The 26,738-nt window shown below is 43.1% G+C and overlaps 1 protein-coding gene across 1 annotated transcript in view; it reads left to right on the forward strand.

The window, feature by feature from the left end:
• LOC149310543 (S1 RNA-binding domain-containing protein 1-like) overlaps positions 1–26,738 on the forward strand; it is a 239,603-nt gene that overhangs the window by 104,485 nt on the left and 108,380 nt on the right. Inside the window, exon 16 of the mRNA XM_089529149.1 lies at positions 25,025–25,107. Coding sequence (XP_089385275.1) covers positions 25,025–25,107 — 83 coding nt within the window. The remainder of the gene's footprint in view (positions 1–25,024; positions 25,108–26,738) is intronic.

A 26,738-nucleotide genomic window follows, 5' to 3' on the forward strand; every position in this document is an offset into this window, starting at 1 on the left:
TCCTTTGTGTAAAATATCCTATAGTCCTTTCTTTCTTTTATAAGTGTCTTTATGTGTACCATCTTGCAGAAGTCTGGAGCAACGTTTATACTTATATTCATGTAATATTTTAGTTAATATTTCATGCATAAAAAAGGCAGAATGGTAGAGAACTAGACTTGACCAGTAAAATAATCATATTGGAGCAACCTCCTAATCTTACACCATGATTTCATGTATATGTATTTATGAAATTCTGCTATGAATTGGAATAGTAGTGGCTGCTTTTGTGCAGAAAAATTGCTGAGGTTTTTATGCCAATACCACCAGGAAAAAATGAGTCCTAAAATTAGCAGTTCTTTATAAACCAACCATGAAAAGTGTTTCAGTTGCCAAATCTAAATAAAATGGTAGTGATTTAAGATGCCAGAAGCACTAAGAGTTAATATCTGATTCACATAATGGTAGCTGTGAAAGGATCTGCTGGAAAATTAGGTTGTTTTTTAAAATTACTTTTGGCCTGTATGTAGCCAGACCCCATATACATTTACCTGGAAATCCATAGTATTTGGTGAGGCTTATACCCGAATAAGTGTATTTTGGAATGCAGTTGAACACCAAGAAGAGGTAATATTTCAGTTGGCACAAGGAATGGAGGCTTTTCTAAGTTAAGAGTTTCCACCTTAGAATTCAGCTTGAGAAAATCAGTTGCATTTCATTCTGTTTAGAATTTAAAACATGCAGTTCAGAAATGCTTGATTGTCATGAAAAGGCTTCTTTTAGAGATGCAGCTTTTGTTTTTGAATCTTTTCTCATTTTTATAATAACTTTATTAAAATTATACATATATTAACCTTTGAATAAAAAAACACAGGAACACACAAACTAAACTACAATTCAACATAATACAGCATAATATAAACCAAAATACAAAAAGAAAACAACAACAAAAACTGCAAACTATACTACTACATAGTCTAATGAAGAATGACTTCCACCTATCTTTTCTATGGTTATATAATATTTCCTAAATTCCTACCTCACTCTCTGTAAAGTAATTGTTGCAGTTAATCTATCAGGTTAACTCATATTAATTTTCAAAATCAATGGTCATCTTATTACCCTATTATTTCTTAAAAAGTCAATCAGGGGGTTGCTAATCCTTAAAAAAAGTTGTCCATGGGGGCATTCACACTTACTTTTTTGTATCAAGGAGATCTGGGTCTCCGTGGTGATGCAATACCAGATCGATGTTCTCACTACGAAGACACTACGTTTTACATCCCCAAATCTCTCCAAGTCAATTTACACTAGGACCCACTGGAGAGGTAATGGAGCCATTGCACAACCTGGATTGATTCTGTAGTGTATTCACACTATTGAAGATTCAGATCGCTCTGGCACTTTAAAAAAGATGCGGTAAGAGACCCAGTGTCAAATGCACCTGGTTATGTGGGTTTTTTTGTCCCCAATGCACCTGGCAAATGGCCTCTTCCAATTCATAAATATACAATAGTAAATAAAGAATAAAAAAGTTTCATAGTAATTACATTCTACATAGCTATATTTAATAATAATAATAATAATAATAATAATAATAATAATAAATTTTATTTGTATACAACTTTTCCTTAGATCAAAGCAGTTTACAGACCAATAAAACCATTACAACATCTCATAAAATAGATAAAATGTAAAATACAAATTATATAAAATCTAAAAAACAATCATTCAAGAGAGTGAGGCAGAGAGTCCATGGGATTGGGAGTGTACAACTTCATTTTTCAGCGGGGAAGGCTAGACAGAAGAGGAAGGTTTTAAGCCTCTCTTTAAATGTTTCCAGGTGGGTCACAAGACGGAGCTCCTCAGGAAGACCATTCCAGATTTGTGGGGCCACCACTGAAAAGGCCATCTGGGATGTAACAACGTATTTGGAAGATGGAATTTCCAACAGGTTCTTCCCGGATGTCCTTAGTGTGCGGGGCGGATTATATGGGGAGATGCGGTCCCTCAAGTAACTCGGGCCCAAGCCATGTAGGGCTTTATAGGTGATAACCAACACCTTGTATTGTGTTCGGAAGCGAATAGGCAGCCAGTGAAGATTTTTCAGAATAGATGTTATATGGTCAAACCTGGATGCTCCGGTGACCAATCTGGCAGCAATATTTTGTACTAGCTGAAGCTTCCGGGCTTGGTACAAGGGTAGCACCATGTAGAGTGCATTACAGAGATCTAGACGAGAGGTTACCAGAGTATGTACCACCGTTTCAAGGTCCTTTTGGCCCAGGAAGGGTCGCAGTTGGCGTATCAGCCGAAGTTGATAGAAAGCACTTCTGACCGGCGCATCTACTTGAGATGTCAACTGCAGAGACGAGTCCAGAAATACTCCTAAACTGCGAACTTCGTCCTTCAGGGGAAGTGTGACCCCGTTCAGGACAGGTGGATAAATTTCCTTTCCCGGGCCTGGGGAACCTATCACCAGTACTTCCATTTTCTCTGGATTCAGACTGAGTTTGTTTTCCCTCATCCAGCCCATTACTGATTTACATCTTTCTTGTTTTGTAATTGTAAAGTTGCACACAAGTCTGTTAATTAGCATCTCATGCAGTGTCTTCATTTTCCTTTGCTTCTCTTGCATTGAATAGTTCTAGTCCATCAGTGGATAGGTATATTAATTAATTTGCATGATCAAGCAGAAATCAATTCCAAAATATAACAATACTGTTCAGCAGTGTAAAACAACAATAATGAACTGTGATTTTCTTGCATTGGGAAATAGGCAGAGAGGTGTTCAAATGTGTTTCATTCCAGGATCAGGTTGAGATTTTTAAAAGTAAATGATGCCAATGACGTCAAGTTGGTCTCTGGTTGGTGGGGAATTTCAGTGGCATTTTGCTAGAAATTTTAAAGCCTTTTGCAAGAGAATTTAGGGAAGCATGGTAGCATTCCCATGAGTCTTAACTATTAAGATGAATTAAGAATCAAGTTTGCTTCTTTCTACATAGCCGCCCTATCTTGTGTTTTCTAGCCTTTCAGAAGTGTGACAAGTTGTTTATAGAGTGGGATGGAATGCTAGGATTCTTATGAACATTAATCTCAAATCCAAGATTCAGGCTCAGAAATTCTCATACTATACTGGGTGATATGTTGAAACCATTTACTTCTAAGAATGCCGACTGTTCTGTTTTCTCTCTCTCAAAGTACATTTGTGTGTGTGTATATATAGCTTTAATTAAGAATTCTTTTAATAACACCTTTTAAAAATGTCAAGCTAGATTTTTAGAGTAAAGAAAATATAATCCACAGGCATTCAGCATATGTTTTGTACTTGCACATTTCAACATGAAGAAAATACAAGGCTTTAACAAAAAATACAGAATGTTCTTATTTATGGGAAGATTGAGGTTGAGCTAATCCTAGCCTAATAGCTTGTGGTTGTCATATGTTTGTTTATATGGTCATTTGTAAAATCATGCCCATTCCTCTAGCATCTGGAAGGCTCATAATATTTAAACACACAACGGTTCTTGTTGGCTTAGACTGGTGAAGCCATTTCAGTTGATGTTGCCTGGCAAGTGGTTTCGCCTTGTAGGGTAACTATGTTCAAAAATGTTTGTTTAAAAGTACAGAATCCAGGAAGGACACTTGCATATCTGATTGCAAGCACTTGATTGATGTTCAGTAATTTTAAGAGGGGAGAAAAGAGAAGACTAGTGATTCCCTCCCTCCCTCCCTCCCTCCACTATATTCCTTAGGCATTTTCCCCTCTTACAATGGACCCAAATACCAGAACTGGTTAAGAGAGGAACCTATGAATTAAGGGTTCAGCATGTTACAGCCAAAGTCAATTGCTACAGTAACCAAACTGGTAAGGATGAGAAAGTCTACAATATTTAGTAAGATTAACAGTGATACTTTTAAGTGACCCTCTAGCTACCATTTCAGAAGCTTTGGGTTTTTTCCATCCACAATTAGTCATTCAAGGCCTTTTTTTTTTTTGTGTGATGCCAGGGCCCGATACACATAAGAGAGGGCACTATGTTGGGATATATTTGAAATCAAAAAACACTTGGACAGCTTCAACAGGAAAGAAGAAGCCCTGAAAGTAAACAAAATTTGGCTGAAAAACCTCAAAATCAAGACTCAGTACATGCAAATGAACAGTACTCAGGTTCAGGGGGTTTCTCAGCAGACAAAGGATCGTTAACTAAATAGACACAGCGAAGCCTTGCCATTCAACAACAGAACAGTACACAGATAAACATGTAAATTACTTCCTCTCTACCAGCAGTATATATACCCCACTCAATTTCATGCCACCATTCTCTGAAGATGCCAGCCACAGATGCAGATGAAACATCAGGAATAAATTCAAGAACACGGACACATAGCCTGAAAAAACTACAAAAAAACTCTGGCTGCTGGCCGTGAAACCCTTTGACTTCACATTGAACCTTTTTAGTTTGCATAGATTTGGTTGCAAGCTAGCTTCTTTGTTAAAACTTGCCAGTTAATAGTATTACATGTTATATAACTGTCTATGAAATACCATTCCTGAAACAGAATGAACTAATATAAGTCTAGAAACCAATGCTTCTCAAGTTATCTGTTGTGGGGAACCAGCCAGTTTAACCTGTCTTGGAAGGGAGTTCTAGAGCCTCGGAACAGCCATCAAGATGTGCTCCCAGCAGATGTACCTTTGAGGGTCGTGGGACAGAGAAAGAAATGCTTTTGACATCTTTTATTTTGCTGTTATGTCTGTGTAACTTGAAAATGAATTTTCTTTACCTCTGTTGGTGATGATGGGTTTGACTCAGGGATGATTTTATAATATAAAATAATATAAATTTATAAAATATAATACACTTAACCCTCTACATTTGCAGCTTTGTCTTTTGCAGTTTTGATTAATATATTCTCTCGAAGAATCTCTGGGTCCTCTAGTGTAACTGCCAGAAGTTGACCATAGAGTTGTGCTGGAGAACCAAGAGGTTCCTAGAGAAAATACTTTCTTCTTCGTGGTCTCTGCGAATCACACAAATGGGTTTATTCTGCGCCTGCGCAGCAATCCTTGGAAACTTCTAGAATCTCCAGGCAGAAAGCAATGTATCTTTCTGCAACTTTTTGGCGGTAGCCCCGCCCACCCATATATAAGGCCCCTGGTGGCCCGCTCCTCTTCAGTTCCTTCATTCCGCCGCGCTAAGCAGCTCGAGGAACTTCGCTTGCATCGTGTTGTTCTTTTCACAATTGAATCTCTGGCATTTGACCTTCGGACTTTCACTTGACCATTCTTCGGACTTTCCCTATCGGCTTGTCTTATACGTGATCTTTCGGCTTGACCTCGGACCGGTAACGGACTTGATTACCATGGCCTCTTTCAAGCAGTGCACTAAGTGCGGGGTGAAAATCCCTAAGGCTGATGGCCATGAAAAATGTGTCCTTTGTTTGGGGGAGTCCCATATTCCTGGCAACTGCCCCCATTGTAAAGCTATGTCGGCCCAGGCCCTAAAGAACAGGGACCGGACACTTAAGGCTGCGCTCTACGAGAAGGTTTTGAGCCAGCCCAGTGGTTCTGGAGACGCGGACGCTCCCAGGGCCTCCAAGAAGAGAGGAGACAAACGCTTCGACCACGAGAAGAAACGGGCCCGCTCTTCATCTCCGCCAGCCAAGAGCCGTCGCAAGGGCCCTCCAAGTACGGTCTCAGTGCCTCCGCCTGAGTTGAGGCCAGCACCGTCTACATCCCCAGTGGCCGAACCGGCGAAGACCCCGACTCCTGTACCGGCGTCTTCCCGGATTATACCCTTGGAACCCAGGGTCCTCCTTGCGAGCCACCTCTCTGCACCGGCGGACGCCCTGCAGATCGTGGACTTGGGTTCGGAGTCTGAAGGGGAGCTCCACGACTCCGATGCTCCCCTATCCCCACAGAGGGCTAGACCCCGTTCTCCCTCTCCTGTGGTGAGACCACGTCCCGCCAGACGGGACACAGAGCGCCCCCGCTCCCCCCCGAGGAAGGATCGGGCCACACTAGGGGCTGAGGCGGATGCCGCCTTAGATCCGGACTGTCCAGACTCAATGGAACGGGACCAGGACTTGTTTGATGCCTTCCCAGATCTCGTCTTCGATCACCGTACCGGACAGTATCTTATCCCGGTAGATCCGTCCCGCCTACGGCGCAACATCCGGGACTGCTCACGGGACCGTCGCCACACTGATGCCTCCCACGGGCTGGATGACTTGACCACCACCGACTTGTCGCCCAGGAAGCGTAGCAGATCTCCATCAAGATCCAGATCGAGATCCCCACGCTCTGCGTCACCTTCCGACGATGACGAGGCTCCATTCGTCCCAGAGGGACCTGCGGTTCCGTCCCCTACAGACGACGTCAGGTCCTTTGCCGACAGGGTAATCCGGATGGCGGATGCCCTGAAGTTAGAAGTCGCCCACCCCGAGGACGATGCCCTCGACCCGGTGGAGAGAAGGATCCACGGTTCCGCCCCAGCTCCACCAGCCTTGGCATATCTCCCATCGCTAGAGAAAATTGCCAAACGCTCCTGGGACGCACCGGCCTCCATCCCGTCGACATCCCGTAGGATTGAAAACCTCTATCGGGTCACTCCTTCGGCACCTTCTTGGCTCTCCAACCACCCTAAGCTTAATTCGGCTATCGTGGAAGGAGCCCAGTCCACCTTCGTCCCAAAGTCCTCGTCTTCTCCAGTCGACAAGGACAGTAAGAAACTGGATGGCCTAGCTAAGAAGTTTTATGCTTCAGCGGCCCTGGATTTGAAGGTGGCTAACTACGCGGCCTGCATGGGGGCCTACGTGCAGTACCTCGTAGAGAAGATGGACCCCACCATCGCTGACCTGCCGGATGACAGGAGGCGGATGATGTCTGCACTCAGGAATGAAATCCACCTGATAGGCGGACAGCAGATCATCTCCGCGAGGCACTCGACGGACTGTGCATCAAAGGTCCTCTCTGGCTCCATAGCCCTCAGGCGATACGCGTGGCTCCGGTCTTCAGACCTCACTCCACAAGCGAAGGCAGCCATAGAAGATATGCCCTTTGACAACTCGGGCTTGTTTCACCGGGACACGGATGAGAAACTCAGCTTCCGTTATAGGATGAAGACTGCCGCCAGAAAACACGGTATGTCATCCTCCGCTTCCAAGTCCCCCCGACAGAGGTACACTAGTCAGCGCCCCTGGCATCCAGGCGGCCACTACCGCTTCCAACCACAGGACCGTCCCTACCATCAGGACACTCAGCCTCAAGGCCAATCCTCCCGGTCACCTGCTCCTCCAACCGACAGGCGTCCATCTTCCCAGCCCAGATACCAACAGGGCTATAGGAAGAAGGACGGCAGGGGCAAGAAGAGATTCTGATGGGTTCCGGCGCACCTCGTCATCTCCAACAGGCTGAGCCCCTTTTTTGACACCTGGGCCACCATTACCAGTGACTCTTGGGCACTGAACATCGTCCGTAGGGGCTATGCCCTAGAGTTTTCCCAGCTCCCACCAACTGGAGCTTTTGTTTCCACTGCCCCCTCGGACACCCTTCTTGACGAAGTGCGCATTCTTTTGGACAAAGGCGCCATTGAACCCGTCTCCCCTTCTGACTTCAAGCGCTGTTTTTTCTCTAGATACTTCACCGTACCGAAGAGAGACTCTGGCCTCAGACCCATAATGGATCTACGGGCCCTTAACAAATTTATTATTTACAAAAGGTTCAGGATGGTAACCCTTGCTTCTATTTTACCACTCCTGCAGGAAGGCTACTGGTTCGTGACTTTGGACTTGAGGGACGCCTATTTCCACATTGCGATCCTGGAGGACCACCGGAAGTTCCTCGCCTTCGCCGTCGGCCAGAACGCCTACCGGTACCGGGTCCTTCCCTTCGGCCTTTCCACAGCTCCCAGGGTCTTCACCAAGTGCATGGCACCCGTGGTGGCGTACCTGCGTCAAAGAGGGATCACAGTCTTCCCATACTTGGACGACTGGCTCTTCACAGCGCCCTCCAAGGACATTACTCGGGCAACTCGAATTCACGCTATCCCTGCTGCAAGCACTGGGATTACAGGTCAACTTCGACAAGTCCAACTTGACTCCTTCCAATCGAATAGACTTTATAGGAACAACACTGGACTCTGTACAGATGAGGGCATTCCTTCCAGAGACAAGGTTCCAAACCCTCTGTACATCTCTGCAGCCCTGCCTCCGCCAAAGACGCCTTCAGGCCCGTGCCGTACAAGTCGCCATGGGACACCTAGCCTCCACCACTTTCGTCACACAGTGGGCCAGACTGCGCCTCAGACCCATTCAATCTTGGTTTCTCTCCGTCTTCGACCCCGTCCGAGACACGGCTACCAAGTTGCTCACCATCCCGAGGACTGTACAGAGGTCTCTACGATGGTGGCTCCAATCCGACAACGTCTGTGTGGGGATGCCATTTCTACCCCCTCAGCCAGATCTCTCCCTGACTACGGACGCCTCCCTGCAAGGATGGGGCGCCCACACACTGGACCTTACAATAAAGGACAAATGGTCACCGGCGGAAACTACTCTCCATATCAACGTCCTGGAAATGCTTGCCGTGGAGAAAGCACTCAGAGCCTTTCAGTCGGTCCTCGCGGGCAAGGTGGTACTTCTTCTCACCGACAACACCACCGTCATGTACTACCTCAACAAACAAGGTGGTACAAAGTCGAGGACTCTGCTGTCAGTCACCATCCGCATTTGGGAATGGTGTATAGAACACAAGATTCTGCTGCAATGCATCCATCTGCCCGGCGACCAGAATGACCTTGCAGACCATCTCAGCAGGTCACCCTCCACTTGCCACGAGTGGAGACTGCATCCAGAGGTGGTGTCCCGACTCTTCAATCGCTGGGGAACCCCCCTCCTCGACCTGTTTGCCTCCCGGCTGAACGCCCACACTGCAAGATTTTGCTCACGGTACAGAGAGCCAAGATCGGAAGGGGACGCCTTCCAGCTCAAGTGGACTCAGGGCCTCCTGTATGCCTTCCCTCCGTTTCCTCTGATCACACGGGTCTTCTCGAAGATGTTGGCAGACCACACGGACGCAATCCTGATAACCCCGTGGTGGCCCAGGCAGCCTTGGTTTGCTCCGCTCCTACAACGAGCGCAAGACCATCTCCGCTTGGAGCACCGGCCCGACCTGCTATCTCTCCACAACGGACAAGTCCACCATCCCGAGATGCAATCTCTCCCATTGGTAGCATGGAGGATACGATCCTGAGGACACTTCCGTCCGGTGTACAGGATATCATTAAGGCAGCACAAAGACCATCCACACAGAGGTCCTATGCCTACAAATGGGATAGGTTCCTAACCTTTCTACAAGCAAAGGACATTCCACCATCCCGTGTCTCCATCCCGGTAGTCCTGGAATTCCTTATGACTTTAACAGGCACAGGTCTCTCCTTGAGTTCTATCAAGTGCTACCTGTCAGCCATTTCATCTCACTACCTATTTCAGGACAAACCTTCCCTGTTTGGGGATCCTCTCATAAAGAGGTTCCTTAAGGGATTCAACAATTTGCATCCACCGATTCTAGACCCTACACCGCAGTGGTGTCTAGACACCGTCCTGGCACATTTGGTATCCAAGCCCTTTGAGCCCTTAGCTACCACGGACCTGAGACTCCTGACTTGGAAGATGGCCTTTCTGGTAGCCATCACGTCAGCCCGCCGAGCTGGTGAACTGTGTGCCCTGAGGATGGACCAACCCTTCCTTCGTTTCCATAAGGACAAGGTGGTGCTCCGTACAGACATCACTTTCTTGCCTAAGGTGGTGTCTGCCTTTCACATCAACCAGGACATTGTTTTGCCGACTCTGGCTCCCAATCCGACCACAGACTCTGAGCGCCAACTCCATGCCCTGGATGTCCGCAGGGCGCTGGCGTTCTATCTGAACAGGACTGCTGCTTCCGGTCGTTCAGAGAGACTTTTTGTGTGTTACTCCGAAGCTAAGAAGGGGCTGCCGGTGTCACCGCAGAGGTTCTCCAAGTGGGTGGCCAACACCATCCACCTTTGCTACGAACTGGCAGGGAAGCCTCTACCAGGTCGGATTAGAGCCCATGCAACTAGGGCGGTAGCCGCATCCTCAGCTTTTTTGACCGGGATCCCCCTTGAGGATGTGTGTAAGGCAGCTGTCTGGTCCGAGCCATTGACATTCATTAGACATTATAGGCTGGACGCAAGGGCCAGGCATGATGCATCCTTTGGGAGGGCAGTGTTACTGTCTGCCATGCACTAACCTGTCTACTGTAAATAAATCACTCAGGTATTAGTTTGCATATTTATTGTCATGTGACTGTTTGATCTTGACACTCCCTCCTCCACAGACTACAGCTCGCTAGTCTAAACCCATTTGTGTGATTCGCAGAGACCACGAAGAAGAAGAACAGGTTGCTCACCTGTAACTGTGTTTCTTCGAGTGGTCATCTGCGAATTCACACAAACCCGCCCATCCATCCCCTCAGTGTCTGCTCATTTGACAACGCTTGTTGCCGCGCTGATTAGCGGCTCATTCGGAACTGAAGAGGAGCGGGCCACCAGGGGCCTTATATATGGGTGGGCGGGGCTACCGCCAAAAAGTTGCAGAAAGATACATTGCTTTCTGCCTGGAGATTCTAGAAGTTTCCGAGGATTGCTGCGCAGGCGCAGAATAAACCCATTTGTGTGAATTCGCAGATGACCACTCGAAGAAACACAGTTACAGGTGAGCAACCTGTTCTTTCTGAGCATTTGTAGGTCCTCCCTGTGATCAGTGTCTGGCAGATGTTGAGCATAGAGTTGCATTGGAGGACCTGGAGATTCCTATACAGGTGTTCTCTTAGCTAAAAGGAATAGTGGTTTTTTTTAATAATATATATTTGTAGTTTTTCCACATTCATGGGGGTCCTTCACCCCTACCCCCAGTGAATGTGCAGGGACCACTGTATATATTTATATATATAATTTTATAATTATATAAAACATAATATACAGTGGGCCCTTGGTATCTGCTGGGATGTGACTCCCTTTCTATGCATTGTCCTAGTATATGCACTTTATATATGCACTTCATGTCCCTTGTGTAAAATGGTAAAATCGAGGTTTGCTTTTTGAAATTTATTATCTTTTAAAAAAATATTTTTAAACCATGGATGGTTGAAACTGTGGACAAAAAGTCCATGGATATGGAGGGCTGACTGTTATATTTTTAATATAAAATAAATAAAACATTTTTTGTAAAACACACCAGTAAAAGAAAGGACAGCAGGCCAGTTAAAAACACTTTCCAAAAAATGTTTTATTTATCTTTCCAATGCAACCCGCCTTAATTGCCAAAGGCCTGCCCAAGTTAAAAAAGAAAAAAAGGTTTAAATTGTTAGTGATCATCAAGCAGTTGATATTATTTGCTTAGGGTTTTTTTCCATTTAAAAAATAGCTGCCCCAAGGTTTTCCACCCATGGCTGGTCTTCCTTCCCAGCTCTTCCCACTAGCACTGTCAGTGCACTTCAGTGCTCCGTGGTAAAAATGTTAAGGTATGTGGTGGCTTTGTCATGTCCAATATGCAGCATGAGGGAGACGGAGACCGCCGCACTGTTATTAAATCGCCTCTTTTGCAAGGTGCCCCTGAGCTCTCTAGTTGATAAGACGGTATCTGTGCTGAAACGTCTGCACTGTATGCCAGAGACACTGAGGTGAAAAGTGTGTGTATGCTCTTCACTTTGCCACCTTACTCCTCCTCTCCCCTCCAGCTGTGAAATTTTACATGGGCTTCCCACATGACAGCACAATATGTTGTTGTCAGGCCAGATGCTGCAATCCTGTTTTATTCCTAATTGATGACCTAAAAGGTTTCGCCTCAGCTTGATAGCTGGACTCTTCAGGTTACGTTGTCTAAACAAATTGAAGCAGCCTCATGTAGAAATCAAAACACTGTCTCACTCTTGCTTTACGGTTGTTGTTTTTTTTAAATTTTAATTTAAAAAGTATATAAAAATGTAATGTGTGACTTCAGCAGTCTAGTTTTGACTACAGACTATGAATTCTCTTTGCTGTTTGTCCTGGCTGACATTTTAACAGATATTTTTAGAAAGATCACTGTCCTCGTCATCCTTATTTTAAGCTTCTTTTCATTTTTTCCTAAAACGAAATCAATATCTGTCAAGGAAAAATAGTCAGGATTACTATAAGCAATTGATAATATGGGACTCTTACACTGCTTCTACAAATTGTTATTGAGGCCATTTTATTTCCAGGAAATCAGTGTTTTTAACTTGGACTGTTAATATTTGGACAATTGTAAATTCTTATTACAGGCTCTATATATATATATATATATATATATATATATATATATATACACTCTTACCTCGGGTTACGAACGCGCCGGGATACGAACTTTTCGGGTTACGAAAAAAAAAAAATAAAAAATATTTCCGGGTTACGAAGGTTATTCCGGGTTACGAATAACCTTTTGGTGCTTTTTGGCGCTATTTCGCACCAAATCGCGGCTTCTCTGCATTAGCGCCTATGGCTTTCTCGGCTTACGAAGACTTCCGGGTTACGAAAATGGCGCCGGAACGGATTAAATTCGTAACCCGAGGTAAGAGTGTATATATATATATATATGGGGCCAAGGAAATGATACCCGTGGTAAATTCTGGAAGTGTAGTCAAGTTAATCTTACTATCTCAGTTGTACTACTCCCTGCTGCCCCGGTGAATGCCATAAAGGTTTCACAGGGCTGTCCATTACTCCTTTTTAAACTATAGTGATTTTACCATCTGTATCACAGAGAAGTCCTGCCTCTTTTTTTTACATCAGATTTCAAATAGTAGTTTGTTAGCTCTATCCTGCTTTTCTGTGTCCGTTGTTGTTGTGTGCCATAAAGTTATTTCTGACTTGTAGTGACCCTAAGGCGAACCTATCACAGGCTATTCTTGGCATCTTTCTTCAGAAGGGGGCTGCCATTGCCATCCTCTGAGGCTGAGAGAGTGTGACTTCCTGAAGGTTACCCAGTGGGTTTACATGGCTGAGACAATGAATATGGACACTTTAACTTGGTGGACAACCAAAAACATTTTTGTCAAATTTGGAAGCATCTACCACAGTATTCTAATGAGTTTTGGAAAGTCCCCTTTTTGCTTGCTGAAAGGCGCCTCTTGGTTTTAGGTTAAATACATATAAGTTACTGCATTTTTGACAACAATCAAAAACATTGACAAAAAACGAAGCACCTACTATGATTCCCTGATGTGTTGTGGTTGAGCTTTCTTTTTTGCTTCAGTAAATTCCCCATTTTGAAATTTGACTTTTCAGATTGATACTGGGCAAGGCAGCTTGGAGAATATCAAGAATTTCTATAATTTTTAAAATACCTACCATAATTTCTTGATGAGTTATGGCTGGGCCCCTCTTTTTCCTTCTTGTGAGTCCTCTATTTGGAATTTTGACTTGAAGGTCAGCAATGAAACACGGATGGCAGCCAATAACACTTTTTTCAAATTTTAAGGTGTCTAGATGATGCCTTAGTGCAGTGGTCCCCAAACTTTTTCAGTCTGCTGCCCCCTTTCCTGTTGAGTGACAACCCTAGTGTCCCCCAAAGCCTATTTTTTGATATTAGGTCTACTATTCTACTGCAAATTCAGAACAACCAATCTCAGTCGCTGCTTAACTGGCTACTCAGTTTCTGCTCCCTTTGCACTCTGTCATCCTTGGAGCAGCAACCAAACAGTGGACTGAACAGCGACCGAGAAATGTTTCGCCCTTGCCTGCCTTGCGGCAAAGGCTGGTGCAGGTGAGACACTTCTCATTTACTGTTCTACCAGCTGTTCAATCATTGCACCCTTTTCACCCGGTCAACCTGGCTGAGCAGCAAGTAAAAGGCCTTTCACCCGCGCAAGCCTCTGGACCCATTTCAAACTGGCTTCCGGGCGGGCTATGGAGTTGAGACTGCCATGGTCGCCTTAGTTGATGATCTCCGTCTGGGCATGGACAGGGGTAGTGTGTCCCTGTTGGTGCTTTTGGACATCTCAGCAGCTTTCGATACCATCGACCATGCTATCCTTCTGGAACGCCTGAGGGAGTTGGGTATCGGGGGCACTGCTTTGCAGTGGTTCCGGTCCTATCTCTCGGGCAGATTCCAGATGGTGGAGCTGGGGGACTGGTGCTCCGATAAGAGGGCCCTTACATCTGGTGTCCCTCAGGGAGCGATCTTGTCCCCTATGCTATTTAACATTTACATGAAACCGCTGGGAGAGATCATCCGGAGACACGGGGCGCGGTGTTATCAGTAAGCTGATGACACCCAAATAGCCTTCTCTGTGTCTCCGACTGATGTAGTAACTAAGGATGGCATCTCTCCTCTAGATGCCTGCTTGGTGTCGGTAATGGGCTGGATGAGGGAGAACAAACTCAGTGTGAATCCAGGGAAAACTGAAGTACTGGCGATAGGTTCCCCAGTTTCGGGTGGTGAGATCTGTCACCTGGTCCTGAACGGGGTCACACTCCCCTTGAAGGACTCGGTGCGCAGCTTGGGAGTGCTCCTTGATTCGTCACTCCAGCTAACATCTCAGGTGGATGCGACGGTCAGGAGTGCTTGTTAGCAGCTTTGGCTGATACGCCAGCTGCGTCCCTACCTGACCCGTGGGGACCTTGAAACTGTTGTACATGCTTTGGTAACCTCTCGATTGGATTTCTGCAATGCGCTCTACATGGGGCAACCCTTGTACCAAACCCGGAAGCTGCAAATGGTGCAGAATATGGCAGCTAGACTGGTCGCTGGCAGTTCCAGGTCGGACCATATAACACCTATCTTAAAAGATCTTCACTGGCTGCCTAATCGCTTCCGAGCTCAATACAAGGTGTTGGTTTTGACCTATAAAGCCCTAAATGGCTTGGGCCCAGGGTACTTGGAGGACCGCCTCTCCCCATATAATCCGCCCCGCACACTCAGAACATCTGGGACAAATCTGTTAGAGGTCCCCAGGTCACATTTTGTGAGGACCTCACAGAGAGCTTTTTCCATCGTTGCCCCCTCCTTTTGGAATAAGCTCCCTATAGAACTTCGCTCCGCTGCATCGCTTGATTCTTTTAAGAAAAACCTAAAAACGCACTTATTCCGGTTGGCATTCCCACCTTAGCTAATTTATTCTGTTTTTCTCTCCCCCTGTTTTCCCTACCAACCCGGACCAGTTAAATTCGATCATCTTTTCCATTTCCTTGCCCTTGTTATGTGTGGTTTATATTGATTCCTGTTCCCACTTTGTAGTAACATTTTAATTTTTATATTGTAACTGTAATTGTAATATTGTAATTGTTTTTATTCTGTATTGCTTAGTGATGTTTTAACCCTTGTAAGCCGCCTTGATCATTTTTTATGGAAAGGCGAGGTAAAAATAAAAATTATTATTATTATTAACATAGACCAGCATGGGCGAGAGGGTTTTTGGTGTCTGCTCAACTAGCTGCTCAGTTGATGATTCCCAAGATGACTGGGTGTAAATGGAGAAGATTCTCCTGGTGGGGAAGGACTCTCAGTCCTTCTTTGCCAGGGTGGAGAGGGACACAGCTGGGCTTCCCAGTTTTCTCTCTAGAAAGGAAGGATTCTCAATCCAAGAGAGAGAAGAGAGGCGAACAATTCTTTTCTAAGAACTGACCCTGGATACGCTTCCTCCTTGTTCTCCAGAGATGTGCCCTCCCCCACACAGCTTCAAGTCATTCCCTTCCCCAAACATTGTTTCTTCCATTATCTCTTCTCTTGGCCTGCCTGACAAAAGAAAGCAGGAGCAGCAGTGCAGCTCCAACTGGCCAGCCAAGTCCTGGCAAAACTCACAAAGCTTAAGCAGGGTCCCAAATGTGAAAACTCCTTTTTGATGACATTTTGCTACACCTCCCCCACCACGTGCTGTAACTCCTAGCTCCACTCTGTCTGTCTGTCCCAAAATGGTGCCACAGCAGACTGACAAAGAGTGGGAGATATCATGACGCAAAGCGATCAACGAAGCTGCATGGTGGTTTTGAGGGACCCTCCCACCATGGTCTTAAAGGTTGTTTCTTCCCCTTGTCTTTATTGTCTGTCAATGCTTTGACTGAAGGCCGCCCTGCCACCCCCTTTTCTCTCACTGCCTGCCCTTTCTTTCTTTCTTTCTTTCTTTCTTTCTTTCTACTTGGTGATTGCCTTAAATGTTTTAATTTTAAATGATTGTTACAGTAATTGCACTACATATATGGTTTTTACATACTTGGTTCTACATTGAACCATAAGCCTACAGGATGGGGCAGAATAAAATGTTAATGTATTATTATGCTACAGAAACAAGCCAGCATTGCATAGTAGTTTGAGGCTTAGAACTCTGTGAGACCAGGTCCAACTCCCCACTCAGTCATGGAAACTCACTGGGTGACTCTGGGCAAATCACACTTTCTTCACCTTCCAGCAAGGCAATGGCAAACCTCCTCTGAATTAATTTTGCCAAGAAAATCCTATGATGAGCACATAATAAAACAATGCCTGCCCAATCTTTCCACTCTTCCCAGCCGGGGGGGGGGGGGGGGAAGTACCACCCATTTTGGGAATCATTGACTTAGTGATGTTGTGCAATGGTTAGTGCAGAGTTTTGTAACATGTTCCAAGGGTGATGAAGTGACTATGGAGACATTCCCTAGCCCTTGAGTGAGTATTTGTTTCATACTTGTTTTCTTCCTGGAGGGCCACACATCCCCCCTCCCATTTTATATGATCAGATAGATTTTTGTGAAGGATATTTTGCATCTGGGCATTCCTTCTCATTGTTGTTGTTGTTGTTGTGTGCCTTCAAGTCATTTCTGACCTACTGTATATACTCATGTATAAGTCTAGAAATTTAGGTTAAAAATTGACCCCAAAAACCTGAGTCGACTTATCCACGGGTCAATGTAAGTACTGTATTTTAATTCATATATATAGTGAAAGACAAGAGTTAGCAGTGACCCTCTTCTACTCTCTCAGCCACCCAGCCTTTAGTATGTCCACAAATAGTTATGCCTGCTGGAATTTTGTAAGTTCTTTGGCATTGTTTTCCTTTGCTTCGTCCTTTACAGTACATCCTTCAATACATGCACCTACGTTTTACCCTCGACTTATCCACGGGTCATATCAAAATCCAGAATTTTGGCCCCCAAACTTGCCCTCGACTTATATGAGGTCGACTTATAGTCGAGTATATATGGTACTTACAGCAATCCTAAGGCAAAACTTATGGCAATCTTAAGGCAAAACTTATGGCGATCCTAAGGCAACACTATCACAGGGGGTTCTTGGCAAGATTTATTCAAAGGGGGATTTGCCTTTGCCTTCCTCTGTGGCTGAGAGAATGTGACTTGGCCAAGGTTACCCAGTGGGCTTCCATGGCTGAACAAGGACTTGAACCCTAATCTCCAGAGTCATAGTCCAATGCTCAAAGCACTGTACTCTGCTGACTCTTTGTACCTGTCTCTCCTTTTTCTTTTTAACCCTTTACCCCACCCATTCATGCCTTCCCATCCATTCTTCCTTGGTAAAATAATACTGTCCTTTAAAGGCTGCTTTTAAAAAAATCTGTACCACTGAAGCTGCAATCCATAATTACATGAGTGATTATTATAGGAAAGCTTTTCTCTTGTGAGCTGTAGTGCTTGCAGTGATTAACCTTTTGTGATTTTGACAAGCAAGGCATATGTGAAAGCCTTTGAATTCACACGTTCTCTGTTATAGAAGCTGGCGGATCAGGTGTCACCAGTGTAGTTCTTTCTAAGCCAAGCCTGCAAGCTGCCATTGTCAATGTGTGTTAAAACTTGTAATAAAGGATGTGAAAATTTGTGTGTAACCCAGCAGTGAACCTAACGATAAGCATGCATCTTTATCAGAAAGTGGGGATGTAGATCTTTGAATGTGGAATGACTAATGACTCTTAACCACTTAAATGGTCTCCAATTCTCTTCACTCTTCCCTGTGTATTTGTGTATGTGCAAATGAACACACACACCTTGTATTGTGGCATTTGCAATGTCTCACATAAACAGTAAAGTATTATCCTTATTCTTATGTCTTCAAGTACCAGCATCTGATTAAATACTTATGAGTCTGCCTCTAAGCAATATTTTCAAAATAACATATGCTAAGTTAGAGTTTAGAAGAGTTATTCCTAGTGCTTCTGGTGTTATTGACCATATTAGCCATGTTGGCAAGAAGATTCAGAGAGTCGTAGCTCCCCAAAAGGAACTTTTTCGACCTTTTTGTTAAATTTAATGTTTTTACTGATACTTTGGTTTTGCTCTTTTTTTTGCATTTAATAGGCAGAAGACTACCTGAAAATACACTTTTTAGAGCTACTTGTGTCTGCAAAACACTGTCCCATGAGGTGACCTATTAGAAATGAAACTCTGTGGTAGTGAAGTAGTTTCAGGCTCTCAGCTGCCCCAAGCAACCCATTGAACATTGTTCAATAAAAGGGGCCATAAAAAGCTTCCTGTGCATGCAAAAACCTTGCAAGACCAACAAGGTCTCCCTGGTTGTGTCCTATTCTTCAACTATCACTCTTGGCTAGATTCATTAGCTCTGGCTCCTGAGTCACCTGTGACTGGTGCCTACAGACTTCAGATTAAGTCTGAAAGCCCAGTTTTTATTGCCATCTCTTTAGATTCAGTCTTTTCCCTTCCTTCCTTCTCTGCCCTTTTACCTCTTTTACTCCTCTCCATAAGCAAGCCCCCACACCAGTTAACCTTTTTATCACTGCTTATCTATTGCCATAGTCTCACATTACACTTTATGTTAATCTTTAAGACACTTACTGCCTGTCAGTGCTAGACAGCAAGTGATTCAATAATGTCCTCACCTGTATCACTGCCAGTTGTATCCCTCCTCATGATGACTTACTATTTTAATAATGTAACAAATTCCTGTGGGTGATGATGCTAGTTTGCAAAAGCAAGTATACACAAAAAGAGGTGTTTTGTTTTGTCCACTCAAGGATTGTTGTTCTATGGGCACCACAATTCAAAAAGGATGTTGAAAAATTAGAGTATGTCCAAAAAAGGGCCACCAAAATAGTGAAGAGCCTTGAAACCATGCCTTAGGAGGAAAGACTTAGGGAGCTGGGTATGTTTAGCCTGGAAAAGAGACGGTTAAGAGATGATATGATAGCCCTGTTTAAATACTTGAAGGGATGTCATATTGAGGATGGAACAAGCTTGTGTTCTGCTGCTCCAGAGACTAGAACACGGAACAATGGATGCAAGCTACAGGAAAAGAGATTCCATTAGGAGGAACTTCCTGACAGTAAGAGATGTTTGACAGTGGAACACACTCCCTCAGAGGGCAATGGAGTCTCCTTATTTAGAGATCTTTAAGCAGAGGCTGGATGGCCATCTGTCAGGGATGCTTTGATTGTGAGTTCCTGCATGGCAGGAGGTTGGACTGGATGGTCCTTGTGGTCTCTCCCAACTTTATGATTCTATGATTGTCATCAAATTTGCTTTGATTTATGGCTGAATGAGATATTGAAGAGCCCTGGTGATTCAAAACCCTGGTCAGATCTTACAAACTCAGAGCCATGGCTTTCAATTGAGGCTCAGTATAACATGGTCTTCCTCTTTTCACACTGCCTTCACCTTTTTACCATCTTTTCCAGTGAGTCACACCCAAAGTATGAAAGTATGAAAGCCTCAGTTTAGTCATTTTGGCTTCTAGTGAGAGGTCAGACTTAATTTGCTTTTTAGCCCATTTTAAAAAAAGTATTATCGTATTTGTAGAACTCTTCTCCAGCACCACACTTCAAATGAGCTGATGTTCTTTCTGCAGGTTTTCCTCACTGTCACACCCATATATAGTAATTGGGAATGATTCTGGATAGATGGAGGATTCTGACTTTAGTATTTAATTATGTGTTTTTATACTTTAGATTCTTATCTCGTCCTTTCACAGCTACCCTTCCTCATCTTAGTCCTCTTCTGATTATTTGATTAAAGTATTCATTTTGATTAATGAGTAAACCAAGCTATGGAAAATGTTTCTTTCAATGTCTTCATCATGCAGTTTAAAGTTTTATAAATCAGCTCTGGTCATTATTATTTTTTTATTAATATTCAGCTGCAACCCTGCTTTTTCACTTTCTTACTTAATTTTCACCAGTAGATATTAAATCTTTTCAGATTTGAAGTATTGCAAATCACTGTTTTGTGTTTGATGTTATTTCCTAGAAATTTGTTTGTCCATCTAACTATGGAGGGGGCATGGATAGATAGCATTACTTGCCCAAATAGCACCAGGTGGTTAGGAGTTACCATGTTAATTTTCCACAATGCCTTAGGATGTTCATATATTGGGACACTGTTGGAAAGTGAAATGATAGCTAGAAGACTGAGAAAGCAGGGGTCCCCCCCTCCCCCAGGAAGGCCCAGGATAGGAACCAGTGATGGCATCTGCAAGAGGGTTGGGGACCAAGCAGTCTCTCAAGAATGATCGGTGTTGACCATGGCATCTAGCCTATGACTGTCCATTCAGACTACCAGTAGCTCTCCAGATTCTTAGACAGAGGGATTCTACATTATCAGCTAGCAGATAGTTGTAATGGGAAATGCTGGGGATAAAAGAACTTTCTGCATCTGCAGTGGAATGCATGATTAAAAAGGTATCAGTAACAACATCTTTTGTATTTTGTGGATTTTAACAATGTGCTTTTTAATTTGTTATAAGATGTTTTGAGATAGAAATAAATATACTAATTATAGTAGTACCAGCATTAGTGGTAGTAGTAATTAATACCATATATACTCGACTATAAGTCAAGGGCAGGTTTTGGGGTCAAAATTATGGATTTTGCTATAACCCCTGGATAAGTCAACGGTAAAACTTGGAGACTCCTTCAGTGTGTGTGCGCACAGCAAGAGGAACTCTAATTGAGGCTTTTTGCTTCAGCATTTCAACTTTGGTTTCACCCTTGACCCCAGCAGCAGCCAGTGCAGGCAGGAGAAGGACTCTGTTCAACAGCAATCAGTCACCCAGGACTCTTTCTGCTTGGCTCAAGAGAAAAAGAAACTCTCTCCCAAGCAGATGGGGAAATCTGAAAAAGCTGCTATCACATTACCATACTGACTCATCAATAAGTCGACTTGGGAATTCAGGGTCAATTTTTGGACATAATTTTTTTGACTTATTGATGAGAATATATTGTAATACTAGTTACTAATATTAGTAATAATAAATAGCAATAATATTAATTTTGGTGGGTCTAAACACCAAATCTCACTTCTCATCAAAGCCACTGAGGGGTGTTCTGCTTATCCTAATGAAACTTGAGATGGTTGGTTTGGGTTCCATATTAAGAGAAAGGTGAGGTATAAATAAAATAGAATAAAATAATTTATTTCAGGGGAGAGTGGAAGGCTTGGAGAGTTCTAGTTGGTCACAAAAACAGGTAATAAGGGCCTTGTGCAAGCTATGTTTTGTCCCATCCCTGATTTAAAACATGTTCTCCATCACATAGGGTTCTGCAATATCACAAAGAAAAATGTAGACACTGTGACACTAGCAGCATCACTTTCCTCCCCCTCCATGTTTTTTAAAACCATCTTTGGTTGATAAAGAAGCTTGTGAGATTTGAAATCTAGCATGAAATGTATTAATTTTAACTTTATTAGCGCTGTCCAAAGTGTTTGACTATTATCTTCTCCCAGTAGATTCAGGCTCTTTCAAGCTTGGTCTGAAACCTGGAGTGCAACCACTGCTCCAGTAATATGAGACTCATCAACAACAACTGTTTGTCTGTCTATGTCTAATGTTGCCCAGTTAGTAGAGGACATATTTTTGACATGAGTAATCCATCTAACTAATATATTAAATGTTGCAGACATTGTAGCCATATTTCCTTTATGCTGGATTTATGTCATGGTAGAAGAATGATAGTTTGACAGATGCTGACAAATGGCAAGTGAACTTTTGCTAATTAATTTAGTTAACACTCATGTTGAGGTATAGGTCACAGCCATAGCAAAGTATTCATGTTTGAGGACACACTATAAGAATGTTTGTGTTTTCTTGTGGGTGTCTTCATTTGAGTACATATTTATACAGACAGCTGCCCAGGGTTAGAACAGGCAATCTGTGTGCAATAATAATAATAATAATAATAATAATAGATTTTATTTTTATCCCGCTTTTCCGCGATGATCAAAGCGGCATACATAAAAATACATACATATCGATAAAAACAATGTAAAAAATATCACATTAAAAGCTATTACACAGCCAGCTTGGTTGAATTGATCCAAAACATTGCGAAAATCGTTACACAATAGGGGGAGAGGGCATAATATCACATCTCATGGGGGGAAAGCTTGGTGAAAGAGAAAGGTCTTAAGGTTCTTTCTGAAAAGGTCCAGGGAGGTGGTGGAACGGAGCTCGTTGGGAAGGTTGTTCCACATTTTTGGGGCCGAGATAGAAAAGGCCCTTTGTGAGGTCACCGCATATTCTTCCCGGCTGACCTGAGTGTGCGGGGCGGATTATATGGGGAGAGGAGGTCCACCAAGTATCCTGGGCCCAAACCATTTAGGGCTTTATAGGTAATTACCAACACCTTGTATTGGGCCCGGAAGTGAATAGGCAGCCAATGGAGATCTTTCAAGATAGGTGTTATATATGGTCTGCCCTGGAACATCCAGAGACCAATCTCGCAGCCATATTCTGCACTAATTGAAGCTTCCGGGTTTGGTACAAGGGTTGCCCCATCTAGAGCGCATTACAGAAATCCAATCGAGAGGTTACCAGAGCGTGTACTACAGTTTCAAGGTCCCCCCGGTCCAGGCAGGGTCGCAGCTGGCATATCAGCCGAAGCTGATAACAAGCGCCTCTGACCGTCGCATCCACCTGAGATGTCAGTTGGAGCGACGAGTCCAGAAGCACTCCCAAGCTGCGAACTGAGTCCTTCAGGGGGAGCGTGACCCCATTCAGGACAGGTGGACAAATTTCACTACCCAGGCCTGGGGAACCTATCACTAGTACTTCCGTTTTCTCTGGATTCAGGCTGAGTTTGTTTTCCCTCATCCAGCCCATTACCGACTCCAAGCAGGCATTTAGAGGAGAGATGCCATCCCTAGTCACTGCATCAGTCGGGGACACAGAGAAGCAAATCTGGGTGTCATCAGTGTACTGATAACACCGCGCCCCTTGTCTCCGGATGATCTCTCCCTGCGGTTTCATGTAAATGTTAAATAGCATGGGGAACAAAATAGCTCCTTGAGGGACACGAGATGTATGTTCCCTCTTATTGGAGCAGACGTCCCCAAGCTGCACCATCTGGAATCTACCCGAGAGGTAGGAATGGAACCACTGGAGCACAGTGCCCCTGATACCTAACTCCCTCAGGCGTTCCAGAAGGATACCATGGTCAATGGTATCGAAAGCCGCTGAGATGTCCAAAAGCACTAACAGGGACACGCTTCCCCGTCCATGCCCAGATGGAGATCATCGACTAAGGCGACCATGGCAGTCTCAACTCCATAGCCCGCCCGGAAGCCAGTTTGAAATGGGTCAAGAAAATCTGTTTCATCCAAGATCACTTGGAGTTGGAAGGCAACTACTCTCTCGATCACCTTTCCCAAAAAAGGCAGCAGCGACACAGGCCGATAGTTGTTATGTATCAGGGGGTCTAAGGAGGGCTTTTTTAGCAGAGGTTTAACAACTGCTAATTTCAGACTAGATAGAAACCGCCCCTCGCTAAAAGATGTATTAATTATGCGGTGCAACATAGGAAGCATTCTAAATTGGACAGTGTGAAACACATTAGATTTAGTTCAGCAGATAATAATTATGTGTTTTTGTATAGGTATCTAACTTTAATGCAATATAATACAGCAAAGTATAATACAGCAGAGAATATGAAGTGTATGATAAAAGTTTATATTTTGATATACTGAAAATAAATGTTTGAACTCAGATGAATTATTCTTGCAAGTGTGGAGTTGAATGCTTTCATGGCAGGCATCCATAGTTTTTTTGTGGGGTTTTTGGGCTATGTGGCCATGAAGAAACTCTTCTAGAACATGGCCACATAGCCCGGAAACCCCACAAAAAACTTTTCTTGCAAGTATTCTCTTACTTAAGATGTATAGCTAGAATATTGGTATCCTTATAAATGAACATAGAACAGGGCAGCTACAATTAAAATTCATGTTTAGAAAAGTTAATAAAATAATTCTGTACATAAAATCTATTGCTTGATTAAGGAAGCACTGTGAAAATAGGGTCTTGTGTTTTAATTGTCTACAGTGTTTTATTGCAAGACCATGTTTTATACATTTATGCATTCAGTTTCAGTTCTATTTTTTTGTAAAGGAAATACTCTGTCTGCAGATTGTTGAATTTTCTTGTATATTAATGCATTTTGCTTGTATTTTATGATGTGATTTTAAATTACTATAAGTCACTGTGAGTAGTACAGAGGCATTAGAAGGGTAGAAAAGAATTTCTGAATGAATGAATAAATAAATGTAAAATATGAAGTCGAAGGCTTTCATAGCCAGCATCCATGTTTTTTGTGGGTTTATCAGGCTATGTGGCCATGTTCTAGAAGATTTTCTTCCTGACGTTTCACCAGCATCTATGGCTGGCATCTTCAGAGAATAAAAATTTCATCTGTTTATATCTTTTGCCTAAAGTAATTAGTGTCAGCTTCAAATGTTAACAGAGGATATTGATATCAGATTACTGTGCCATGTCCTTTTAATCTCTTGCTTGCATTTTCATTTTAAAAAGCATATAATTAGTATACTTTTCAGGTTGCATGACTGGCAGTGATGAGGTTATTTTTTTGAAGGTAGGTTGATGAGAACGTGCTGCTCATATAGGCAATAAAATGCATTTCCTAGTATCATATTTTATTTTCACCTATGCTGTGGTTTTATTTTTCATGAAGCAAAGGACAGAGTGAAAGTTCACAACACTAGACGAACACACCAAAAAGTACTTTTTCCTCCTGCAATTCACAAAACACCCTTTTTTTGTTCTGTTTTCCTCCTAGTTTCCATAGCTCGACGTGTACAGGACCCATTAGCTGAGCTAGTGAAAATTGAGCCTAAACACATTGGAGTCGGAATGTACCAGGTAAGGCAATGCAGATCATTTTAATCTAAGTATAATCCAACATGATATGAAGCAACACTGAAACAGTGCTCGGTAATTAAGTGCCAACTAGTTATATGTCTGCTTTAAAAGATTTGTGGAATGGCAATAAATATTTATAAGTCCTTGTGCAGGTTTTTTCTTTAAAAATTCTCTGGCTTTAACAATTGTGCCTGAGATTTAGCAATGGCTGCAGCCAGATTTATTGTCTATTAAAAACATCAGATCAGGCTGGTAACTTGATCTGTAGAGCCTTCTCCCTTTCACATAGCTACAACAGTGGGTTTTTAAAAGGCCTCTTGGGAAAATGCTCTAAGATATTGATTCTCAACTCAGAGGCTATTGGCCTGTGTCCTTGTCTGTGATCGTTCCTCAGATAATATTTGTAGAAGTGCTTTTTTCACATACTTCTGATGAATGAAAGATGAACTGGGAAATGCTTTAGTGGCATAATTTTTTGCAGAAAAGTGCATGTTAATGCAGGGCAGAGTTTTCCAGTGGTATTGATTTGGAAACTGTATATAATCATGTATGTGTAAACCTGGTTGACCGAAGTTGCAGAATCCATTGCACTGAAAAATGTATTAAAATTTGAAGTTAAATATATTTTCTCTACTTGCCTGTAATTTTTGTTTGTTGTTTGTTATGGAAAACACTGTACTATAAATGGACCCTGAAACATGGTGGGGAGTGAGGACACTTCAGGTAATACAGTTTTAGAGGTCTTGTGAGCAGACACCGACATAATGGCAGATTTTCTCTCCCCTTTCTGTATGAATACTATGAAAGGCAAATATTCAGTGAAATATCAGTAAAAGTATAACTCTACAAGAGAAAATAAAATATGAATGGCAGATTGTAACTCTATCAAATGAAGGATTGGAAGATGTCCAATCTGGAGTCAGAACATTACTGATGTGTGTGTGTGTATGTGTGTATGCTTCATACATTCCTCCCTGCTCTTAAAATTTACTTATATATTTGCAAAATATATATTCTCTCCTTAAAACAGCCCACAACAGCAGCCAAAGTTATATGCTATTATTTATATAGCACTTCCTTCCAGAGCACCCAAGGCACTTGATCCTTGTTCTGATAGTTGCTGCTACTTCTTCAAAGACTGGCCTTTGAAAAGGCAGCTTTTCCTGGTTTTGCAATATACCAAAAAGGCATTTCATGCTTATTTATTTGGAGAACAGATAGAAACACTTTTAAATGACAGTACAGGTTGAATCTCCCTTATCAAAATTCCAAAATCTGAAATATTCCAAAAGCCAAATCTTTTTTCATGGTTCTGAGACAGTGACACCTTTGCTTCCTTGATGGTTCAGTGTACACAGACTATGTGTATAAGGTGTATGCGACACATAAATGAATTTTGTTTTTAAACTTGGGCCCCACCTAAAAGAAATCTCATTATGTATGTAAATGCAAATACAGGTATTTAAAAATATATATTTTTTAAAAAATTCAAAATCCCAAATACTTCTGGATCCAAGTATTTTGGATAAGGGAGATTCAACCTGTATGTGTTTAAGTCAAGCTATGGAAATATTTGAAACGAAATATTTTTTGTCTGGTAGAAGGATTGCAGGAGGAGAACCTACTTTGGA

The sequence above is a fragment of the Sceloporus occidentalis genome, unplaced genomic scaffold (assembly GCF_023333645.1).
Source record: "Sceloporus occidentalis isolate IW3139 unplaced genomic scaffold, rSceOcc1.0.p SCAF_6, whole genome shotgun sequence".
In the NCBI taxonomy this organism is placed as follows: Eukaryota; Metazoa; Chordata; class Lepidosauria; order Squamata; family Phrynosomatidae; genus Sceloporus; species Sceloporus occidentalis.